This window comes from Clytia hemisphaerica, unplaced genomic scaffold (assembly GCF_902728285.1).
Source record: "Clytia hemisphaerica strain Z4C2 unplaced genomic scaffold, Clytia hemisphaerica genome assembly, whole genome shotgun sequence".
NCBI lineage: Eukaryota > Metazoa > Cnidaria > Hydrozoa > Leptothecata > Clytiidae > Clytia > Clytia hemisphaerica.
The window spans coordinates 108,732-130,073 of NW_027104432.1; the positions used below are offsets into that span (position 1 = coordinate 108,732).

The 21,342-nt window shown below is 34.0% G+C and overlaps 1 protein-coding gene across 2 annotated transcripts; it reads right to left on the bottom strand.

The window, feature by feature from the left end:
* Positions 1-1,484: 1,484 nt before the first annotated feature.
* On the bottom strand, positions 1,485-20,848 carry LOC136820604 (prolyl endopeptidase FAP-like). Of its 2 annotated transcripts, XM_067076797.1 has the most exons (24): positions 20,425-20,848; positions 17,037-17,171; positions 16,772-16,860; positions 16,103-16,177; positions 15,442-15,512; positions 15,138-15,228; positions 14,767-14,896; positions 13,347-13,507; positions 12,879-12,997; positions 12,460-12,583; positions 12,056-12,097; positions 11,698-11,796; positions 11,133-11,212; positions 10,613-10,713; positions 8,975-9,297; positions 8,593-8,696; positions 7,384-7,449; positions 7,111-7,165; positions 6,725-6,824; positions 6,315-6,379; positions 4,186-4,258; positions 3,301-3,374; positions 2,299-2,452; positions 1,485-1,878 (listed from the first exon to the last, which is right to left on the bottom strand). In XM_067076797.1, exons 1-23 carry the CDS (start codon positions 20,636-20,638, stop codon positions 2,303-2,305), a joined length of 2,541 nt encoding a protein of 846 aa, XP_066932898.1. In that variant the 5' UTR covers positions 20,639-20,848; the 3' UTR covers positions 1,485-1,878; positions 2,299-2,302. The 2 variants fall into 2 exon arrangements, with proteins under 2 accessions (XP_066932898.1, XP_066932899.1); XM_067076798.1 differs by lacking the exon at positions 2,299-2,452 and having other exon boundaries at positions 1,682-1,878; positions 20,425-20,736.
* Positions 20,849-21,342: the final 494 nt, after the last annotated feature.

Here is a 21,342-nt window from a genome sequence, read left to right on the forward strand (position 1 = left end):
TTTTAAAATTTTGTTTTAGAACTCGAAAAATGAAATTCAAAATTTACTCTAAAACAAAATTTTTAAAAAATATATCGAGTTACAAAACAACAGTAAAAAACTTTTTCGAGTTAAGAAGTCCGCTTATGATGTCATAATTTGAGACTTGTGACGTCACATTCGTCGTAACTCGGCTTTTTGTAACTCGAGTTTTTGCAACTCTGGTTTTCCGGGCCTCCATTTTGTGATCCCTCCTTCATAGAAACATTATGATAAACGAAAATGATTTCTCCGAATATAAATCTTTCACGACATTAATTAAAGAAACTACAAACTAGAGCTTAGAAAAATTATTTAAAAAATGCTCCGATGTCATAAAAATAATAACACTATGGTTAATACGGAGATCTATTTACAGGAGCTTGTGTTAATAAATAAAGTCAACCAAATTAAAGAATATTTGCTGGGAACGAGAAAGGTTCCAAGCTTTATATACTACTGAAGAACTCATAAATAATGAACGACTAGAAAAAATGAGAAAGAACAAACAATGAAAAGTGAAGTTACCTTTTTATAAAGAGAATATTTAAAAAAACTATGGGACCAATATGTAAAATGGACCCAAAAACTTTTTAAAACATTAACTTTTTAAATTCTCGCACCTTTTTTTTAACTTGAGAAAAGAAATCTCAACATTTGGATGATTTCAACCACAATTATATGAGCACGAATTGTTTCCGCAGAGATTCGAGTCTTTTTAGTAAAACTGAAATTTGAGTTTTCATAAAAATATAAGAAACTAATTTGAATTACAAAATTACTGTCGTACAAAAACGGTGCAAAAATACAATATGACACGAATCTATTACAAAAATATATATTTTGACCATGAAAGAAATTATTTTTGATTTTTATTTCCAATTATAAATAAAAATGACATTTTGAATTTTTTACCCAAAATATCATAAAATCCCAAAAATTTCCCAAAAAAACAAATACAATACAACAATACGATTTCCGAGGTAAAAAGTGATAATAGCTACTGAGCTTCAAAAAAGAAACTTTCTAAGAAGGTTGACTTTGTATTTCCCCATTACAACAAATACAGCGTGTCGAGCGTGTCCCAAAAAAAACACACCAATTTTCATATCAAGTAAAATCTTCACAATTTATGCGGAATTATATGACTTACATACTTGATATTTCAATCTCAAAAACTTACTCATTCGTCTTGGGAGTTGAATATATTTTGACACTCCTGTCTCACAGCCCCGGTGGAACTTTTCTCCTCCGTGAAGATGGTTTTGGAGTGCAATTTTTAAACTTTGAATTTCTAATGGGGATAAAATCAAAATCAATTTCCCAGTAGGACTGAAATTTCTGCCAAATTTCCCAGGGTCTGTGACACAGGGGTGTATGAATGGAGCATTTAAAAATTATTTCAATTCTTCAAAGCCCAGTTTAGATAAAGAGTTTTGAGGATCAAAAATGTATTCGCTTTTTTTGGGACACATTGCAGTGTTCGACATAAACATTCACAATGAATGAATGATACGAATGATAGAAATACGTCTGGCCCTTAATCATAAATCACTTAAAAATCTTAATTAGTACAGATTATTATCTCAATCATTTTCTTATTTCTCACTTACAACCAAGACAGTTGTTGTACGCAACTCCTTAAAAGGGGCCAGTGCAAATCCACAACAACAGGCTTTTCTTTCCAACCCACATCCTTCACGAATTCCGGAAAATGACCAGAATGAAGACTTTTCCCTAAATTTTACGTCTTCTTCGTTTCTAAGTAGTTTCTAATCTCAATTTTGTTATGAGAAACTCGGCGAAGGTTTGGTAAAGATGATCCCTTGGGTTGATGCCATGATCTTTGTCTGGGTAATACTGAAATATAAAAGACACAGGAGTGAATATCAGAATTTTCAAGAAAAGTCCATTTAACCATCATTAAGACTAATGAGTTGTTTCGATTTTTTTCGCCAAACACTTCCAAAAATATAATTTTTAATGATAAAAATATTTTGAAATTTTTGAGAAAAAAGGTGTGAACCAAAATGAAAGTCCAGGAACATAATAATTCAAGTATTCTTTTTCGAACGTCTGATTGGGTGTTTATCGAAGAAAAAAATGAAAACTTTAATTTATGAACTTTCTTCTTTCTTTAATTTCAGAATTGAATAGCAGATAGTCTAACAACAGAGGGGCTGTATGGTCTTGAGGGGTGGAGGAAGAGGGTAAAGGAGGATTGGGAGGGGTAAAGGAGGATTGGGAGGGGGCAAGGGTATGAGGGAGGGTGGTACATACCATACTACTTTTCTTGGTCAGGACGGAAATGAAATCCAAAAGGTTTGTTCAAGGGTTCGAGTTGCTCATTTTTCAAATGTAACAGAATGAATTCAGCAATTTTATAATAAATAAATCCATCACTCTCTATACCGTGGTCTCGGTCTGGGAAATACTGCAAAATTGAATAAAATAAAAGAATTATATCCTTTGGAGACATGGAAATATAAGAGCCGATTTTTATTCTCGAAGGAAAGGTTTTTAGAATGGTTAATAATACATCTTTTGGCAGCGGTCGGAAAGACTTATAATATAACCTTCCCTCGTGTAGCTGGGTCATTAGACAAATAAATTTCGTGAACGCTTGAAGGGAAATCTTTCCATTGTTCAAAGCGAAATATCCTTTTTTCCCGTGAAGAACTTAAGAAATGAGTGGTCAAGGCACTAAAAATCCAACACAGAAATGTTTTCCAAGAACTACCCAAAAAAGAAAGCGTACTTCGAATGGTTTGGAAATCTTTAAGAAAGTGAGATATTTGATCAAAACTGATATCTTCACAGGGAAGATTTCGAAATGTAGCAGAACTCCTTAAGTACAATGAAAAGATGAGATTTTTCCAGAAGTCGAAGTATGGGTTATAAAGAGAGATAATTGAAAACATTTCTCAGGCCAAACGTGTGTTTTAATTTATAGTTTTCTTCAGATAAAGGAACCGAGGCCAGTAATGCGCTTATTTCCTGACGTCATATTCATTTCGAAGAGATTTCTATTTGAGATTTCCCTCACGAAACTATTGGATAAGCGAGATACGGGGCCATTTCTACAGACTTAAAAAGTTCCCTGATTATAAGTCATATGCCACAGTAATATAAAATCAATCTCAACTGGCAAAAAAATTTCAGGTCCGACTGTTTTCTGGAATCGTTTATGAGAAATTGACAAAGTGAACAGGGAAGAAGATCAGTTAATGTTACTAATGAAAATGACTCTACAAAACTATGACAAATCCAGTAATAACATACCTGTGTTTTAAAACTGACTTTATTTTTAATGAGAGCGGATGATAATTGTGCAGAATTTTGGAAATGAACATTATCTAAAAAAAGAAGAGAACATTTTCAAAATCAGTAAAAAAATTGGTGAAACACTTCACAGTTTTTTTAAATAATTTCATAAGAGTACATATAGGATCTTTTTTCATCTCCCCTTTATTCCACAATACAAAAAGAGGTTCAACCAGTGCACATAAGATTTCGAATGAAAAGAGTAAGCGAGCTTTTGAGCGCAGTGATTGTCCGAGATAAAACGATCACATCAAAACATTAAGTCAATGGTAAACATATCGTTACAACCAAGTCGCCTCCGCTTCGATTTTCGTATACGCGTTCAAATAAAAGGAATGTGCTGGAGTTTTTATAAGATACTTTAATAATTGGTTTTTGGAGTAAAAGAGGCGTTCTTTAGAAAAAGTAATAAAATCGTTTTATTAGTGGTTAACGACCAACTAAATCAAATAGGAGCTTGTAAAAACTCCAGCTTATCCAAAATAAAAAGCGACGCGTTTTTTGTTGTTGATGATGAAGAAGTAGATCAGATCATCACATTCGCCGCAACTTTTTAAAACACAGAGTGTAATGCGCGGAGAACGGATGATCTGTTATGAGAACAGTTCAACACAGACGTTGTTAGAGGCCAAATTGAAAGCAGCATAAAAATGAACTATAACTAGCCTAACACAGGCCCGGCGGAAGCGGGGAGACTTCAGCCTCCCCACTTTTGAGCAAATGAGATTTTTTTCTCATATCTCATTTTGAGCCTTCAGCCTTCCACCGGGCCTGTAACAGGGGGGTACTTTATAGTCTAATGAAAGAATGGGTATATTTAGTTGGATTCTTTGAAGTACTAACCATCTGCTGTTCCGTGCATCAGTAGAAAATTCTTTCCTTTAAATTTCTCAGCTTTTGACATGATATTAGTGCTCTGAAGAATAGAAAAAGCAATATTTCGAAGAATTTGGGAAATTCATTACAAATTACGCAACGTAACAACGCGAGAGTTACGTAACGTAACAACGTGAGAGGAAGAGTTCCCTTAATTAAACACCCTTTATATTCACAACACGTAACACGTAACACGTATAGAGAGTTTGAAACAATATCAGCGGGTCAATATCATACGAATGTCAACAGCATGGTTAAAGAAAAGTACAATGGAGTCTTCATAACTCGAGCAGACAGAGAGAACGCAAATTTGCTCGAGTTATAAAGTGTAGTTTATAAGGCACAAGGCAGGTTAACAGAAGTGACGAGAGAATTTGTTATAGACATGGCTTGGCAGCAGGTTTTAGGTTCCCCCTAAGAATTCAGGTGACCCCTAAGATTTAGGTAACCCCTGGTTGCCAAATATTTTAGGTGACCTCTAAGCCAATGACACGTCAAATTTTTTCGAAAATTCTTTTCAAACAATCAAACAAATACAACAGTTAGTTTAGCTTATTGCTAAATAGAATAAATACCCTAAGATATAAGAGATAAGCTAAGTACTGAAGGTTCAAGTCAGGCGTGCAGATCCCTTGCCAGACAGATCTTTTATCTAAGTAAATGCATCAGGATTAAAGAATTTTTACAGATCAGTGCAGTAGGAAGCATTTTCATATTAAGGGGGATGAAGTTTAGTGACACTGCGAGGGCCAACCATGGTTTAGCCTAAGGGGGAAAATTTTGAAAATTTGAGCTCTAGATTGCTTGAAAATGCACTCAAAACATGCATTTATAAGACAATTATGACAAATTAAAAAAGAAAAACTTTGCATTTTGCAAAATAACCATTTTTGAAAAATTATTGGTGCCCCCCAGTTGCTACGGCACTGCAGATAATATATTAGATACCAAATTATCAGTTTTTGAGCATTGCTTAGATTAAAATATAAGATGAGAAAGTGCCAACCTATGGTCTGGTAGGCTACTTATAATTCAATCACCAAACATAGAATCTAGCCCCCACGTCCATCTAAAAAAATTTAGGTGACCCCTAACATGGTTAGTCCCCCCTAGCCACAGGCTAAAATCAGGTACCAATTGCTGCTCGACCTTTTAGCCCCCCCCCCTCAGGCCAGGGGGGGGGTTCCAGCCATGGTTTATCAATTTGAATTATTTTTTTCAAGGCTTGGAAAAATTCTCTCCCAAAGTTAGTTTTATTTTCATTTTGATTCAAGGGTCGGTGGTCGGGTTCGTAAAACAGCTGCTGAACAAGTTGACCTATCCTAATCACAAGTTTTTGGTTTCCATTTAGTATCCTGTTATTCTCGTTTCTCTTACACCATGTGGTGGTAGGGATGATAATATAACAATAATAAAATTGAGAAGTGGTTTTTGTATATTTGTCTTGTGGTTTCAAACTCTTGGGATTCTCGGCTACAAGTTTCAAAGGCCAAGACAAAAGACTCTTCACAAAAAGTATATCCCTTCTCGAGATAAAACATTTCTGGTAGTGAGTGTGAAAAGAATATTTCAAGAAAATAACAATCCTAAAGTTTCATCAATTCCATAGTACATAACTTTGGTTTTATCGTTCATGGTGAATTTCGAAATTCAAGAAAGAAAATCTCAGAATAAGACTACCCTTTTTTGGCGCCCAAAGTTCCATTGAAAATGAGCCATGCAAAGGGCATGAAAGAAAATCCCTTAATTTAAAAGTTATTTTGAGGTCCTAAAGTTATCAGCTAAAATATAAAGAGGTAAAGTTATGTTAGGCTGGGTGGTTTGAATATGGACTACACTCGAAATGAAAACAAATGAAAACAAAGGAAAATATAATGTCTCCTCTGTTTTAAGAGTTTCTACTAATTTTTTTCTTTTCATGTTTCTTCCCTTTTGAAGATGGAGGAGTGACTGAAAAGGTTTGGATCATCCCGCGGTTTTGTCCCGCAAAATCGAGGTCGGTAAAATATCTCGAATATTCTAAGTAAATAATCTCTACAAGTAAAAACAGTCTCTATGGCAGAAAACATTACTTGGTAACAAGGATAAAAGAATACCTGATATCCAGCTAGGTTATCTTCAACTGTTGGTAGACCCATATATCGCTCACTGTACACAGTATCTGAAATCGAAAGTGAAAGTAATTAACACCGCAGAAAGCCCTTAGACCGTCTACGTCACACGCTACGGTTCCGTTTTGCTTAGAAACAAAATAGAACCATTCTATCGGTTAAATTTAGTTTGTACGTCACTACTAACTAATAGAAGGGCTTCATTTCGTTAAAATGAAAAGTTACGTGCGAACATAGTCTTAGCCAGGAAATCTCTGATGGAAAAGAACTTTTGAGAACTTTTGAGAATTTTACAAATTTCTCTATGCAAAGCGGGTAGTTTTTGAAACGTTTACAGGTCGCTACAGACGCGCTCCAATGTTCCAAACTCTCGCAACTTTGGGAAGGAACCTTACCATAATATCTCCAATCGGTGACAGGTGCCACAGAGACTGCTGTGTTGATCGTGTTATTGGACATGGCGAGCGTGATGGCTGAATAAAATCCTCCGTATGACTGAAATAAAGAAATAAAAATTTTAGAGCTTTCCATCGAGTAAAAAGGCACTGTATCAAAAGCAAAATTACTGGGACAATAAGGCAAACGATGTGTTAAATACACGGCAAATAATAAATAATAGAGGCGGACCGTCGTGACAAGAAATCAAGACGAAGGCTTTGTGAAACAAGTATATATCTTAGGCTGAAGGAATCACTTTGCGTCGATAATATCGTGTATAATCATTCGCCATGATAGTAATTAAAATTTTATAATAAAATAAAGTTGATTTTGAAGGACATACCCATCCCCAAATGGCCATTTTGTCTTTATCAATATACTCCAGTTCTCCTAAATATCTACAAAAAGGATATTATTAACATTTTTGAGAAAGATTTTGCTTCAGTTATGTGGTTTTCAACTATCAGATTGCCTAATTTAGCGATTACCGCCTAGTCTTTTTAAAAGTTTGTATTATCATAGTAGCCTCTCATCTCTATCCCAAACGCGATTTTTTGAGCGCAATGTTGAAATGGAGAGTCTACGTTAAGACCAAATGAAAACATGGGAAACGTACTTTGCTACATTGATGGCGTCGATGGCTTCATAATATCCGAGCTTCTTGTAAACTGCATGTAAAAATCTGGAAATAGAAGGTGGTGAAAGAAATGTTATCAAAAATCAAAACAAAACCAAAGTTATTCAGTATCAAGCTTATCATGTTTAATAGTGTAGCATGCTATAATTCAGAAAAAATATTTAACTGAAGGAACAAATTGATATTATCCCGTTACGATTATTGTACTATTATATAACAAAAATATTACTGTTAACCGACTTAGGATCATTTAGCATATTTATGTATAGGTTAAAGATTAATCTAAAGGTTTTATTTTTACTAGAGTGTTCCCGTTTCATATCAGACACATTTCATATAAAAACAGTGTCTGCCTATTGTTACATTATGCTGATATAAGCAAAAAAATGTTCTCTTTTCCTTTTTCTGACCAATCTTGCTCCACATCTGTGTCAAACCAATGTGAAAAAGCTTGGGTGAATCAAAAGTGATAAGCAAGCAAACGATACCACTCTTATTTAAAAACAAAACCTTTAAAAGAAATTCTGAAACAGAAGGGTAATCTATATTTTCAATTTTCATGTCTGGAAATAAGAGCAATGTCTATCAATTATGTTTATCAATTAACAATTTTATATTACATTTTTTACGTAAATATTAAAGTTTAAAGTTTAAGATTTTAAGCTTACTCATAACCATAGTAACCAGAGCCTCGAGCATCAATTTGCAGGACCAGAATATCGAAATTAGTGCATAAGTATTCATTGAAGTGCAACGAAAACATATCTAACACCTAAAGTAAAAATTACGGAAACAATAGAAGAAGGAAGCGTAAACGAAGAAGATTAAAATCCAATATACATATCCAATGAATTACTCTGGAGTTCTAAAAAGTGAAAACTTTGAGACAAAACATTGAGATAAAAAACGTCGATAAGTTTTTATCGAAAAAATTCTTTGGATATGTATCAGTGTTGAGCTGCTCTTAATACCCTGTTCATTGCACTCTCACAGTGGAGGGTTACGACTTCATTCTAAAATTTTACTTTCGTATACCAAAAATTAGCAAATAACAAAGATTTTACTGCAAGAAGTTTCCCTACCCTTCCTACCCAGGACATGAAAAAACATTTTAAGCTGGAAAAACAAACAATGAACAAAGCATGAGCTTAAGCTCGATCACTGGGTGGACTTCTTTTCATTACTTACTTATACCCAAGAAAGCCAGTTCCACGCGCATCGAAAGCGACCACGATTATGTCATGTCCAAGAACGAAAAAATCGTTAAAGCCTATCCCGTATTGGTCTGTCACCTAAAGTTGAGGGTTTGAAAAGGGAGAGGTTAAGGGTGCTCGAGTTTGGGGGAGGGAAAGGTTAAAGAGTGGGAAGTATTTGGGTTAGGTAAATAAGGAGCTAGAATGAAATGAAAGATTGGTTCATGTGAAAAAACCATTTACTGCATGGGGATGAGGTATATTGGGCAGAAAGGAAGGTTCTGTTGTCATAAAAAGTCAAGTCTTATAGATCAACTTTGGACAGAAATAACTAAGAAATGCCTACTCGAATCTTGTTAAGATACTAAATGTTATACCTTTTGAGTATTTGGGCCACCATAGACATCAAATAAGACAGCATATTTCTTATTGACATCAAAGGTCGGAGGTCGTGTTTCTTTCACTGGGATATCGTATCCATCAGATTTAATGGTGTAATATACGTTGACTGGTAGGTCCTTCTCTTTCAGTTGCTCACGAGATTTATCATTAGACGCCAACATTTGATAGACTTTCTCGTTTTTGACGTCGAACATTTGAACAGTAGGGAGGAATGGACCTTGGCACATCAATGAAACCCAGCTACATTGTTTGCTGAACACTGGGTAGTGGTACGTACACTCTTGTTTGGTGGTAGGGTCTATAAAAATAAGGGTTTGTTTAACAACTAGGCTAAGGATCCCAAAATAAAACAGAAATAAATTACTTATGCGAAAAACACATTGATAGCTACAGGGACTAAATCAACAAAAATGCACGAAAAAATCAGGAAGATTTATTATTCATCCCAAGTGCCGAAAACCCGAAGGGTGATTATAGAAATTCTAAAGATTCTTTAAGGGACGGATTAGCAAAAGGACCATTCCCATAGTTGGAAAGCAAATTTTTGCAAGTCCCTGCAACATTTTCGGGTGTTTATGCATGTTAGATGGTTTTTCGTTTTAAAATCACGAGCTGGATTGAAAAAGCCTAAAAGTTTGAAACCTTAAAAAAGACCGTTATTTGAATTTTTCACGCACGGTAGACTTTTCGAGGGTTCCCAGCTGGCACACAACGTTGTTTCAACGTTTATCTAACGTTCACAACGTCCATATAACGTTAAGTTAACGTTGAAACAACGTTGTGTGCCAGCTGGGTTGTTGATCTCTCCATATAAAGTAAACTATTTACAGATTTTTAGGTGTTATGGCTATTGTATATTTTTTGTATCGAGATATTTTCAGAAATTCATTTTGAAAAATAATAAGCGAGTTTCGGTAAAAAAAGTTAAAATGAGAATAAAATATTTTCCGGACTGAGAACGATAGTTTTGCCGAGCGACAGAATCAAAGAAAATGTTAAAAGTGAAAATACAATATTTCAAGTAACGGATAATTTTTAATCAAATCTCACAATAAATTATGAAAAACGGCTTAGGAATTTTTCACAAAGAAAATTTGTTGTTTAAAAAAGTGTCTAGCTAGCCAAAATCTGTCTACTCCTGAAGGGGAATGAACTAATGTTCTGTCGTTCTTAACTTTTTGGGAAAAATTATCTTATAATATTCTTGCAGTTTGGATCCAAACTCATCCTAAATCTAATATGAGCAGAAATTTTGCATTTCTGTGAAAGCTCTTAGCATGGCTGGGGAATTTTAGAGCAATTTACGAGCAAAATGCCCTAAAAATAGCATTCTTAGGCTCAGTTGCCTAATTCCGTGATGATGATATTCTTAGCATATTCTTAACTTTTGGGCAAAATTCATCATGAATATTCTTATAAACTGTTATAAAAGAAAAAGCGTGTTGCGGCTCTTTTACTCGTTATTTATGGATCAAAACATTCCTCGGCAAAAGTTTCTTCGGCAAGATTCAAAATTGATTTATCAGATTAGAAATTCTTTCTAAAACCAAACTGCAGCATTTACCACGTTTATTGAAATGCGAGCTTTTAATAATGATAAAAATGTGTAGTACCTTTGATCAGTCCACAAGTGAGACATTTCTTTTCCTTTGTGTTGACATCGATACTGTAAACCTGGCGATAGCGCGGTGATTGTTCTGTGCTTCGAAAGTATCTAGAAAAATATCCAAGCAGCCCTCCTTAAGAAATGGTCGAAAATGATGTGGTGTCTGAAGTGTGGATTCAAAGATTGAAATTGACACCACGAAAGAACATACAATCAAATTATGGAGCACATACAATACCTGTAAAGAACTTTTTTTTGAACCGCTCAACGCTTTGACCCACGTGGACCCATTGGAAAAATTGCCACTTGAAAACAAAGAAAGCGCTAGGTTCAATGCGTCATCCTTAATGCGGTGCAAATCTCAAGGTTTCCCTTTTTCCTGCTCGGGAAAGGTTGAAGATTCATCTCTAGCCCTTCGGGGCTTCAAACTCAATGGCAAGGATACTCTTTATCCTAGGAGTGCAATCTGTTTTAAAACCACGCGTCGACTTTCTGACAACAATTCGTTGACGAAACTTCTGACTTACACTAAATTGTCTTTACTGTTATAACAGTTGATATCTTGAACCCAATATTTCCCACGAGTCAAATAATCTATGGATGGTGTCTAAAGAAAAATGAATTGGTTAATTAATTTCAACTGCAAATGGCCGGAACATATCTCAAGATATCATGGACATGAGTCGGTCATGAACCTTTTAATCAGAATTTACAATCGGTGACGAAAAACTTGGCACAAAAAGGAAATCCACCGGGGTGTTTTGAAACCACAATCGATTTGTAAGTGCTCTAAAGTAGGTTCGAAGTGTAGAGTCGTAACTCTGAGTTTTAACGCTAGACTTAAGATCTAGACTGAGGATCAAAAAGTTCAAAAATGGTCCAGTAGGGCTTGAAATATAGCCTAGAAACCAATAACTCTCTCCCAGATCGAAATCAAGTTGAAGGCCCGAAATTGACATTCTCTCTCGAACTTCAATTTTCGAAAAATGGTAAATTAGCCAAAAGTGCCAATATGTTATGGCACTAATTGTGGATTGATAAAATTTCCTACGAATCAATAAAAACTTTACAAATCATACAGTTATATCATACCTCACTGGTCAGGGAGACTTTCGCCAAATGTCGATTGTCGTCAATGGGTAGCATTGTGATGTAATAGCTGCCGTCTGGTGAAAATTTCGGTTTCACATACTAAAAAGGAAAATTATTGAACTTTATAACGTTAGCAGAATACGAACGAGAGAGGTTTAGAAAATCCCCTTTTAACAGTGGTCAATGTTATTTTGGTCAAAATGGATTTTACACAGCAAGTCAGGACAGGACAGGATATCCTTGAAATTTTGGTGCATTATACAGAATCTTGAAACGGAAAAGCCTTTAAATTTCACAGGTACGGAAATACTTTTAACACTGTTTTAAAGAAGGAGAAGAAAAAATGAAGCCATCATACATCATCGTCAATCCACCCGTTCAGCGTTGAATGCTCTTCGACCTGTACATAAAGAAAACAAAATTAAACATCTTCAGACAACACCGAAACTCATAGAAAAAAAAACAAGTCTGGAATACTTTTCCTTGTATTTTCATCGGAAAATCGATTTGTGTCGCCTGTGGAAAAAATAGAGGTTTTAATATTAAAATTGCACGCATTACAAATTATAGTTAACGCTCTCTAATTCGACGTTCTAGTATTCGATGCGCTTCATTATTCGATATATTGAAAGTTACCATCAACATGAAACTCTCATAAACGACGTTATACCATTCGTTTCGATACGCTCCTTTATTCGATAAAAATGTAATTCCCCTTGAAAATCGAATTAGAGAGCATCAATTGTATACGACAAGTCTTACAGTTTTTCCCTCGTCTTTATCAGGAGGATATGTGATACAAACAGTCTCGTTTTGAGCGCGGTTCATCCATTGGACGAATAATTCGTTCCCAGGCGTCCATTTCATGACGGCGTAATAATAATCACTGAAAAATATAGTCCAAAATTAGCTTTGATTAGTTCATTACATAAAATCCTTAAGAAACTTTATTTCTAAGACGACTAGAATTCCTAATTTCTTTAATTTGCCTCTCCAGTTTAGGTCACTCAATTTTAGCCAAAATCTTTCTAACGGTTGTACTGTCGCTCAAAGAAATCATGTTTTTTATTATAGAAAGTGATTTGGAAGGATGGCAAAAATGGTATAATAAGCTCTAAAGGATTTCAAGCAGACTCAAAAAACTAAAACATTCTTTTTAAGAATATTAGCTACAAAATTACGTTTTGGAGATTTTCGCAGGTGGTTTTGGATGTGATCGTTTAGATTCTCTGCTTTTGCTTTTCAAAACTTCTTCCATGTCAATGACACTGAACTTGATAGTGGGGTTGGGGTAACCAGCCTAATGGGGAAAATGAAAAAAGTTACATAATTCTGACATCCATGTCAATTCTGATTTCATTAATAATTTTTGGAACGGGTAAAAAAGTTATATATCTATTTTGAGTTGACATTTCTGATAGTAATTTGCTTGACAGACTTGAGATCACCACAAGTATACTAAAAAAGATTCAACGAGGTCAATAATATAAAAGCCAACTACTGTATGATATTAAAAAGACAGGAGGAGTCGGCGCAGAGTTAAATTGAATTCCAAACTCAGCTCTTCCATTCAAAGGGATAAAATCGAACTGATAGTCATTTAGGAGACTATGTAATAAAGGGATCACCAGAGGAACACATTACTATACCTTTGGGTAAGCAATTTTATCAATAGTTGTGTACTGATGATCGACGGAACCGTAAACGGGGAACTTGAAGAAGGGAACATCCGTAGCATTGAATGTAACAAAAGCGATGTATCGGCCATCTTTGGAGACTTCGATGGCGTGCGTTGAAGCGATGATCTCCTCTGTTGATAAAAGCGAATTAGTGGGATTCGAATGTTGATTTATTCATCGTTTTATAAATAGTTAGAGTTTGGACAAGAAACGAGAATTTCTGTCACGATATATGCACTCATTTTGGTAGCAAAGTGGAATATGCATTTCTTCCTTATCTAGATCTTGTCCACACTGCGTTCAGAATTCTCACTGGCGGTTTAACCACAAAATTTATAAAAAAATGTCAGAAATTGTGCATGAAAAAGTTGGGTAACGTTCTTCATTATTTTTAGCCTTTCATAGAAGATTTTTATTCTTCATTTTAGATGAGAAAATAATCAGAGAGAAATGTAGCCACACATTGAAAAATATGTCAGCAACTTTTTTTTAATAAGTTGGTAGTTAAATCGGTCTGCTCATTAAAGCCAAATTTTGAAGCAAACTATTAAAAGAGAAGTATGAACGAGGAAGCGAAGAGTAGACCATCAATTAATTTGAATTATTAGCGTGGTGGTGATGGTTATATTATGGCTTCCTTGTGGTCACAAATGTTCCAACTGGAAAGATGGTCGAATTGAAATATTAAAAAAGCAGATTATAAAGATGAAATTGATGAGATCAGAATCTGGTACTTAGAAAAGTCCTAATAATTTATAAATCAACGTATTGAAAAAGATTATAGGCTACGTCATATCTTCCTTCCTTTCGAGCTTGAAACTCTGGAACTGTCTCCTGCCTGGTGTAGACCAAAAAAGGCTGTGTGTTTAACGATTGAATTGAAATCTCTTAATACTAAAATTGAATTCGAATTATTATGAAACACTTAAAAAATATTGGTGCTAACAGTAAATTCTTTTCGAAAAATGACATGTGTTTTTAATTTCAAACTGATTCCATCAAAAATAAAGATAAAAACAAAAACAAAAAGAGAACAAATGGAAAACCTAAAAAGGGTTATCAAACATTTATGATCAGTAAAATTAATTGAAAGAAGAAGAAGATGAAGAATGAACAAAATTTATGTGAGAGAAGTTTGTTGTGAGAGAGAGTATATTTCTGTCTTGTTCAATCTTTGGTAACAGTCTGAAATTTTGAAGGCCTTTTCTGTTGTGATTCAGAATAGTGAGTAGGTATGATTTATTATAACTTTTGTTTACGTAACTTGAAATTTGTTGTCATCATATTAAAGAAATGGTCACTGATGGGAAGTTACATACAACATTTGGGAAAGTTTGAGAATTTTGTTAAATCAAGGAATTTCTTGGTTTGAATGATTAGATTTTTATACCTTCATATACCCAGTCGGGAACACCATTAAAAACCTTCTTTGGTATTCCATTGTCTGTCAGTTGATAATATCGATCTGTAATCTCCAGGACGGCGGGAACGTAATAAATATTGCATTTGTAAACAAACACCTAAATATAAGTCAAGAAATAGTTTTTAAGGTTTTTTTCAAAAGAAGTTACATTTTACTTTTGAAATCAGTGAAAACAAAACTTTCCAAAATGTATCATATTCACAAAATTTTAAAAATCTACAACATTGTGTATGTTCAAAAATTGTTCCTTTGGTATCCGGACGGGCCTCGTTGTTTAAACATAAAAAAAACTCTTTCAGAAGAAGCTGGTATAAAAAATCAATCTTGACGAGTCTTACCAGAGCATTATCTTTCTTGGCCCAGCCAACATATCGAATCTGCTCAGTTTTATCTTTATCTGGTGTTTCAAGCTTTATCGTTCGAGGTTTACTGAAACGAAGTTTTTAAAATAATATAATAACTCTCGTGGAACCAAATTCAAAGAGCTCTTAATAATTTGGATGAAGCATTAAAATCATTTTGCTAAACCCAAAATACATTTCTGAAAAAAATGGACAACCAGATTCCAGTATTTGAAATGCTTCACCTTTTTGGTAACTTGATGAATTGTGATATGATAAAAAAGACTTAGAATTTCTTTACCTGCTATTGCGCTCAGCATTTGAACGTAAATCTTGAATATAGTAATCAGCATAAGAAGAATGTCTATAAAGCTATGAAAAAATGAAAAAGAATTAATAAACATGATAAAAAGTCACTTTAATAAAGAATTCTCATAAGTATCCAGCATGCATTTTAAACAAATTCTATACTATATTTGTCAAATGAAAAAGAACCCTAATAATTTTTTATGTAGTTCTATGAAAACATGAGCATGATTTTTGCTCCAAGCAAACCAAAACCCAAGCTATTGCTCGAGCCCCAAAGTCATCTTTGTAATATCAAACATTACATTCAAATTTATCATCTACACGCTTTTTTTTATAAGAATGGTGTTTTTTTATTTCATCATGGATATTCTTGACATTTTGGCGAAAATCATCCAGAAATATTCTTACGGTATTCTTACTTAGGTTAAGATCGAAATTGGCAATCTACAGGTTAAAATGCATTAAAAATGGCATTCTTAGGTTCGTTCAGTTGCTAAATTCCATGATGGTGAAATTCTTACCATATTCTTAATTTTTGGCCATTTTCATCACGGATATTCTTATAAAGTGTATTCTTATAAAAAAAAGCATGTAGTTCTGATCTTTTTCTGGAAACAAAATATTTAAATAAGAAAGAAAATAACATCACTTACTCTCTTGGTATTATTTGATAATAACACCCACTTTTGATCGGGTGATAATTCATAATCACCATAGCTATGTCTATACTAAAAATGTAAAGCAAATACACATGTCCTTTATTTGAACTTAAGTAACTTAAATAACCTTACAGCATTATTTTGGGCTTGTCGCTAAGTATTTTCATGAAGTCTAAGAGACAGCAATGTTGTGTTTTCTATAAATTCTGAGCCTGGATGCTTTTATTAGCTAATAAAATGTACAATCAACTTAAAGGAGAAATCATTGTTTTAGCTTCTACTCTCTTTTTTAAGCTTTTGAGTCTGATAAGAGAATTGACACTATCGTATGAAACTTAGCTCAATTTCTTAAACTTCACATTTTTAATTATCACTTTTCTTTTGCTAGAAGAAAGTCACATTTAGAAGTTATTTAGAGAAAGATTGATTATCAAAAAATTATAAGTCTTTAGATTTTCAACATTTTGAACATCATTTTCATTTGTAAAGTCAAAAGAGACTTCCTGAATTATAACAAAACAAAAGATAGTGTTTTCCAAATTTCATACAGTTGCAATCTAACACAAGCAAGTACGGATCCCAAGATAAGTGTCACAAGCTTGGATTATCTTTCTGTTTTACAGAAAATTATCAAATTATGAGATTCTTCAAGAAGCATCTTACGTTATCAGTAGCATCGATGATTGTTTCAGTAGCCATGCTACTCATATTATATTTAAGAACACTTCCTTCAGAATGCAAATATGAATCATCTATAAAGAACATAAAATGTGCCCAGTTGAAAATATAGATTTAGAACTAGTTTAAGATGAGAACAAAAGACTTTCCAAAAAATTCCAAAAAAATTCTTCATTTTCAATCATTTCAATTGTTTTTGAAAAAAGAAGCAGGACTAATTTAAAATTAATTAAATGGGATAAAAACAAACCTGAAACCCATGTCAAGCCATAAGTCGAATAAGAATATTTCCCACCCATGACATCTTCTATCGCAAATTTATTGTCCGCTCTTTTCAGCCTTTCGACTCCAGTGCTAACTTTTATACTTGTGCCTGTCAGCCAATCTAAAAAGTTAAAATTTAAAATTGCAAGTAAGAATTATGCCAAGAAAATTTACATTTGATGAGAAGGGTATTGCAAAAACTTAAAAAGGTTTTATTATTCTTAAGGTTGATGACATCATCATTCATGACTATAAAAGTTTTTTCAAAATTCATCAAACTGAAATAAATCTTTTATTAATTAGTTAGGCGAGATAAATTTAATTTGTTGTTCTACGGGCAGATCGTTAGAAAAATATGGGTTGGTCAGTCGGTCGGTAAAATAAGAATAAATTTTTTATTTATCAGGTTTGGTAAGGTAATGAAAATATTTTCCAAAAAATATCTGGATCAAAAATTCACTTTTTTTTATCTTTGATAAAGATAAAAGTAAATTTTTAGTGTTATGGAATGCTTGATTTTCTAAACTTTTCAGTTTCTTGAATTAATTTTCAGCTTTATTAAAATTTAAGTTTTACAAATAATTAGTGTGTAAAATATATTGTAGTGGAAATTCAATATTATTATTTTTTTGATTTGAGCAAAAATAGGGTCAGTCGGGCCCGTAAAACAACATATTAAATTGGCCTCGCCTTACTTCTAAATTCTAAATCCAAAATACACTTTTTTTGTATAAATAACAATTTACATATTAAATGTGTAACCTTTGACCATCATATTCACAGAAAATTAACATCAAATGATCTCTTTTTAGTAGTTCTTTCAAGATGACTGGAATATGGGAATATTGAATATGAATAACGTTGAATAATAAATTATGATTAGGAAATAAAGGGTCTATTTTATCATTGCAATGTTTGTTATGATAACCCACAAAGAAGGTTGCAATTTAAAAATGACTTAAAGTTGCTAAGGACATGCATGGCCACTTTTGGTTACTTGTTTTTTTTTCAAGGGAAGAATCTAAGCAAGATTTGTCTTACAACACAGCAGCTTCCTAGGGAAAAGATGATTATCACATTTAAGTATTGGTTGAGAGAAAGTTATGTATGTCCAGTAATTTGTTATTCAATAGACTGTGGTGTTATTCAATAGACTGTGGTGTTCTCCAAAACAACCATTGGGCCATTCCAGTTTTTATTCGTTACCCCCAATGGACGACATGGAATTTCCGTAGCAAATTGCTTTCAAGAAAGTCCGGAATTTCTGTAACAAATTTACAAAATACCTATCAAAACAGTGGAATTCCGTTACTGTAACCTAAAAAAATCATGGAATTCCAATACTTTAATGCAAAATTAAGTAAAATTCGTGGAATTCCGATACTTTCTCTTTAAAGTTTGCCTGGAATTCCGTGCCAAAATTTATTTCAAAAATTGATGTCATCCATTAGGGGTTAATTTTTTTTTTCTGGAATGGCCTATTGGTAAAGGTGTTTAAGGATTGAAATTTCGAATTGTTTGTTCGCGTCCCTGTGCCCGCATTTTATTATACACTGATTTTCTGATGCACAGAGAAGTGGGAAAAAATCTGCAAAAAACAAATTGATCTTTCAATGTATAGCTTTCCTCCCCAGCTCTCCTCTGCCGAACAAACAAACACATAAACAAAACAAATAATCCTGATAAATTAGATTGAAACTATGAGGGAGAACAGCATCATTTTAGCTACACTTCGCAAGAACATATATAACAGATACCACAACTTGGTCTAATGACGGCATCCCTCTTCTAATCTCAACACCCTTCTTTAGAGATAGGAATAGAAGAAAAATTGGATCTATATCTACCTAAACTTTAAGTATTAAAAGGTCCTAAGACTCATTAGACGACCATCAAAAAATTGTTCTGTTCGCGTCGCAACAGGTGTTAAAAATGCATGCGGGCGGGCGGACGGGCGGTCGGAAAAATTCCCGGGTTTTTTAAAATTGCTTCAGTAAGTCGGGGGCAGGTTTCCAGATTTTTCCTGCATCTCCGCACCGGAAAATCAGCGGAAAATTTAATGCCAGCGGGTGACGCGAATAGAACAATTTTTCGATGGTTGCTTTATCCATACATAAAAATGACAAAATGACAAATCGCTTATGGAAACTACTGTCAACTGCTCTAACTTGGGACGATGCGGAAAAAAATCTGGGAAAAGCAATTTGTTCTTTTAAAGTATAGCTTTTTTCTCAATTGCTCTGATGACCATCGAAAAATTGTTTTACTCGCGTTACCACCTGCCCCTGAGTTACCGTAAGTTGGTCTAATCTCGACATCCTTCTTCTAATTTTGACACCCTTCTTTAGAGATAGGAATAATATGAAAGTTGGAAACGGTGATTGAAAAAGAATTTTTCCTCTCTTACTATAACCAGACGATGTCAATCGAACGGAATCGAACGAAAATTCCAATCGAATCAATCGAACGCAATCGAGCGCAATCGAATGATTGCGATTCGATTGCCGAACGCAATCGAATATCAATCGAACGCAAAATTCTGGGTAAAATTCGATTGATTCAATTGATATTCGATTACGTTCGATTGATATTCGATTACGTTTCGATTGATATTCGATTACGTTCGACTGCGTTCGACGGGTGGTCGATTAAATTAGATTCCAATTTACCTCAATTCCTTTCAATTTCGAGCGCCTCTTATTAGGGAGGTTAAGTATCGATACGATAGATAAATCAACGCAAAGAACGGGCTTTGACACACAACCTGCAGTAAACATGTGGGCAGTGGGCCTGCATGATCTGCATTTTCTAGAATCCAGGCTAAAATGATTCATATCATCTCGTTTAACTCTTCAAATGTTGAACGAGAATCAACGTTAATCAACAGAATCAATTAGTCGAACCAGTCGAATGCATAAGCCAACCGAACGTAGTCGAATCATCGAATCAATCGAACACAATCGAATCAATCGAATCCAGGCACTAATCGAACGCAATCGAATCAATCGAGAAAATCGCGGTAATATTCGATTGGCATTCGATTGCGTTCGGCAATCGAATTTCAATCATTCGATTGCGTTCAATTGCGTTCAATTGATTCGGCGTTCGATTTGTTCGATTGACATCGTCTGGCTATAAGCAAAGAAAAATAGTTTCAACCTTTCTATTATTTTTCAGCTCTTTAAAAGGGTGTCGAATTTAGACGAGGGATGTCGACATTAGACCAAGCTACGGTACTGGCATGATTTAAAAAAACCCGGGGAATGTTTTTGACCGCCCGTCCGCCCCCATGCATTTTTAACACCCGTTGCGACGCAAACAGAGCATTTTTTTTTCGATGACCGCCTTATGAAACATTAAAATTCATATGATACCTGTTTTTTGTCTAATGACCAAACCGACAGTTAAACCAACTCCAAACATCATAACGGTAAACAGACCAAATAATATATGATATCTTCTTGAAAACTTCTTAGTCTTTGATTTGTCATTTTGGCTGTCCTTATCGGTATTTTCTTGAAGAAATGGACCCTTTTCTGCTGGTTCTTTTTCTTCAATGGAAAGTTTTCGGTATCCTTTCGAGGTCATTTTATTGTCTGTTTATTTTAATATCAATCAATTCTCATAAATACATTTCCATATCTAATTCTTAAACATAACTAACATTGGGCATGTTTATCAATCAAACCATCAAATGAAACTATTTACAATGTTTTGATTTGAAAACTTCCTTCGGCATTTCTTGTCTTCAAAATTTTCCGTGGTTTCGACCTGAGATTTTTTCACGGCCATGTTGGTACAGATTGGAGCACTTTCGATTTCTAATCCGGGGGTGATTTTGCTTTTTAAAAAAACTAAAATTTAGCAGTATCTGTCAATAAGAAGAAATTTATCAAAAACAGAAGTAAAATAATTTACAAATCTTTGAATTAAAAGGCTTGACGCAACGAAATTTTCTTTCTCAAACTTACCTCGTGCATATTATTGTATAATTAACCCCCGGGCAAATATTCTTCCTCTTTAGTAAAACGCTGAATCAGCAGAAAAATCAAAACAAACCGCATGACGTAACGACGGAACGGAATTCCTGGAAGTAACAGTACCAAAAAACTTCTAGTCTAGCAAGCTAGACGACTAATTTATACATAGTAGAAATAAAGCAAAAAGTTATGAATGGAACAATTTTAGTCGTCTAGAAACCTTTGTGCACTAACTCCAAACAAAAGAAAAGTGTCAATATTGCAATTATAATTTTTTCCTGCTCAAAATAATTCTTGAGAAAAAAAATGTGT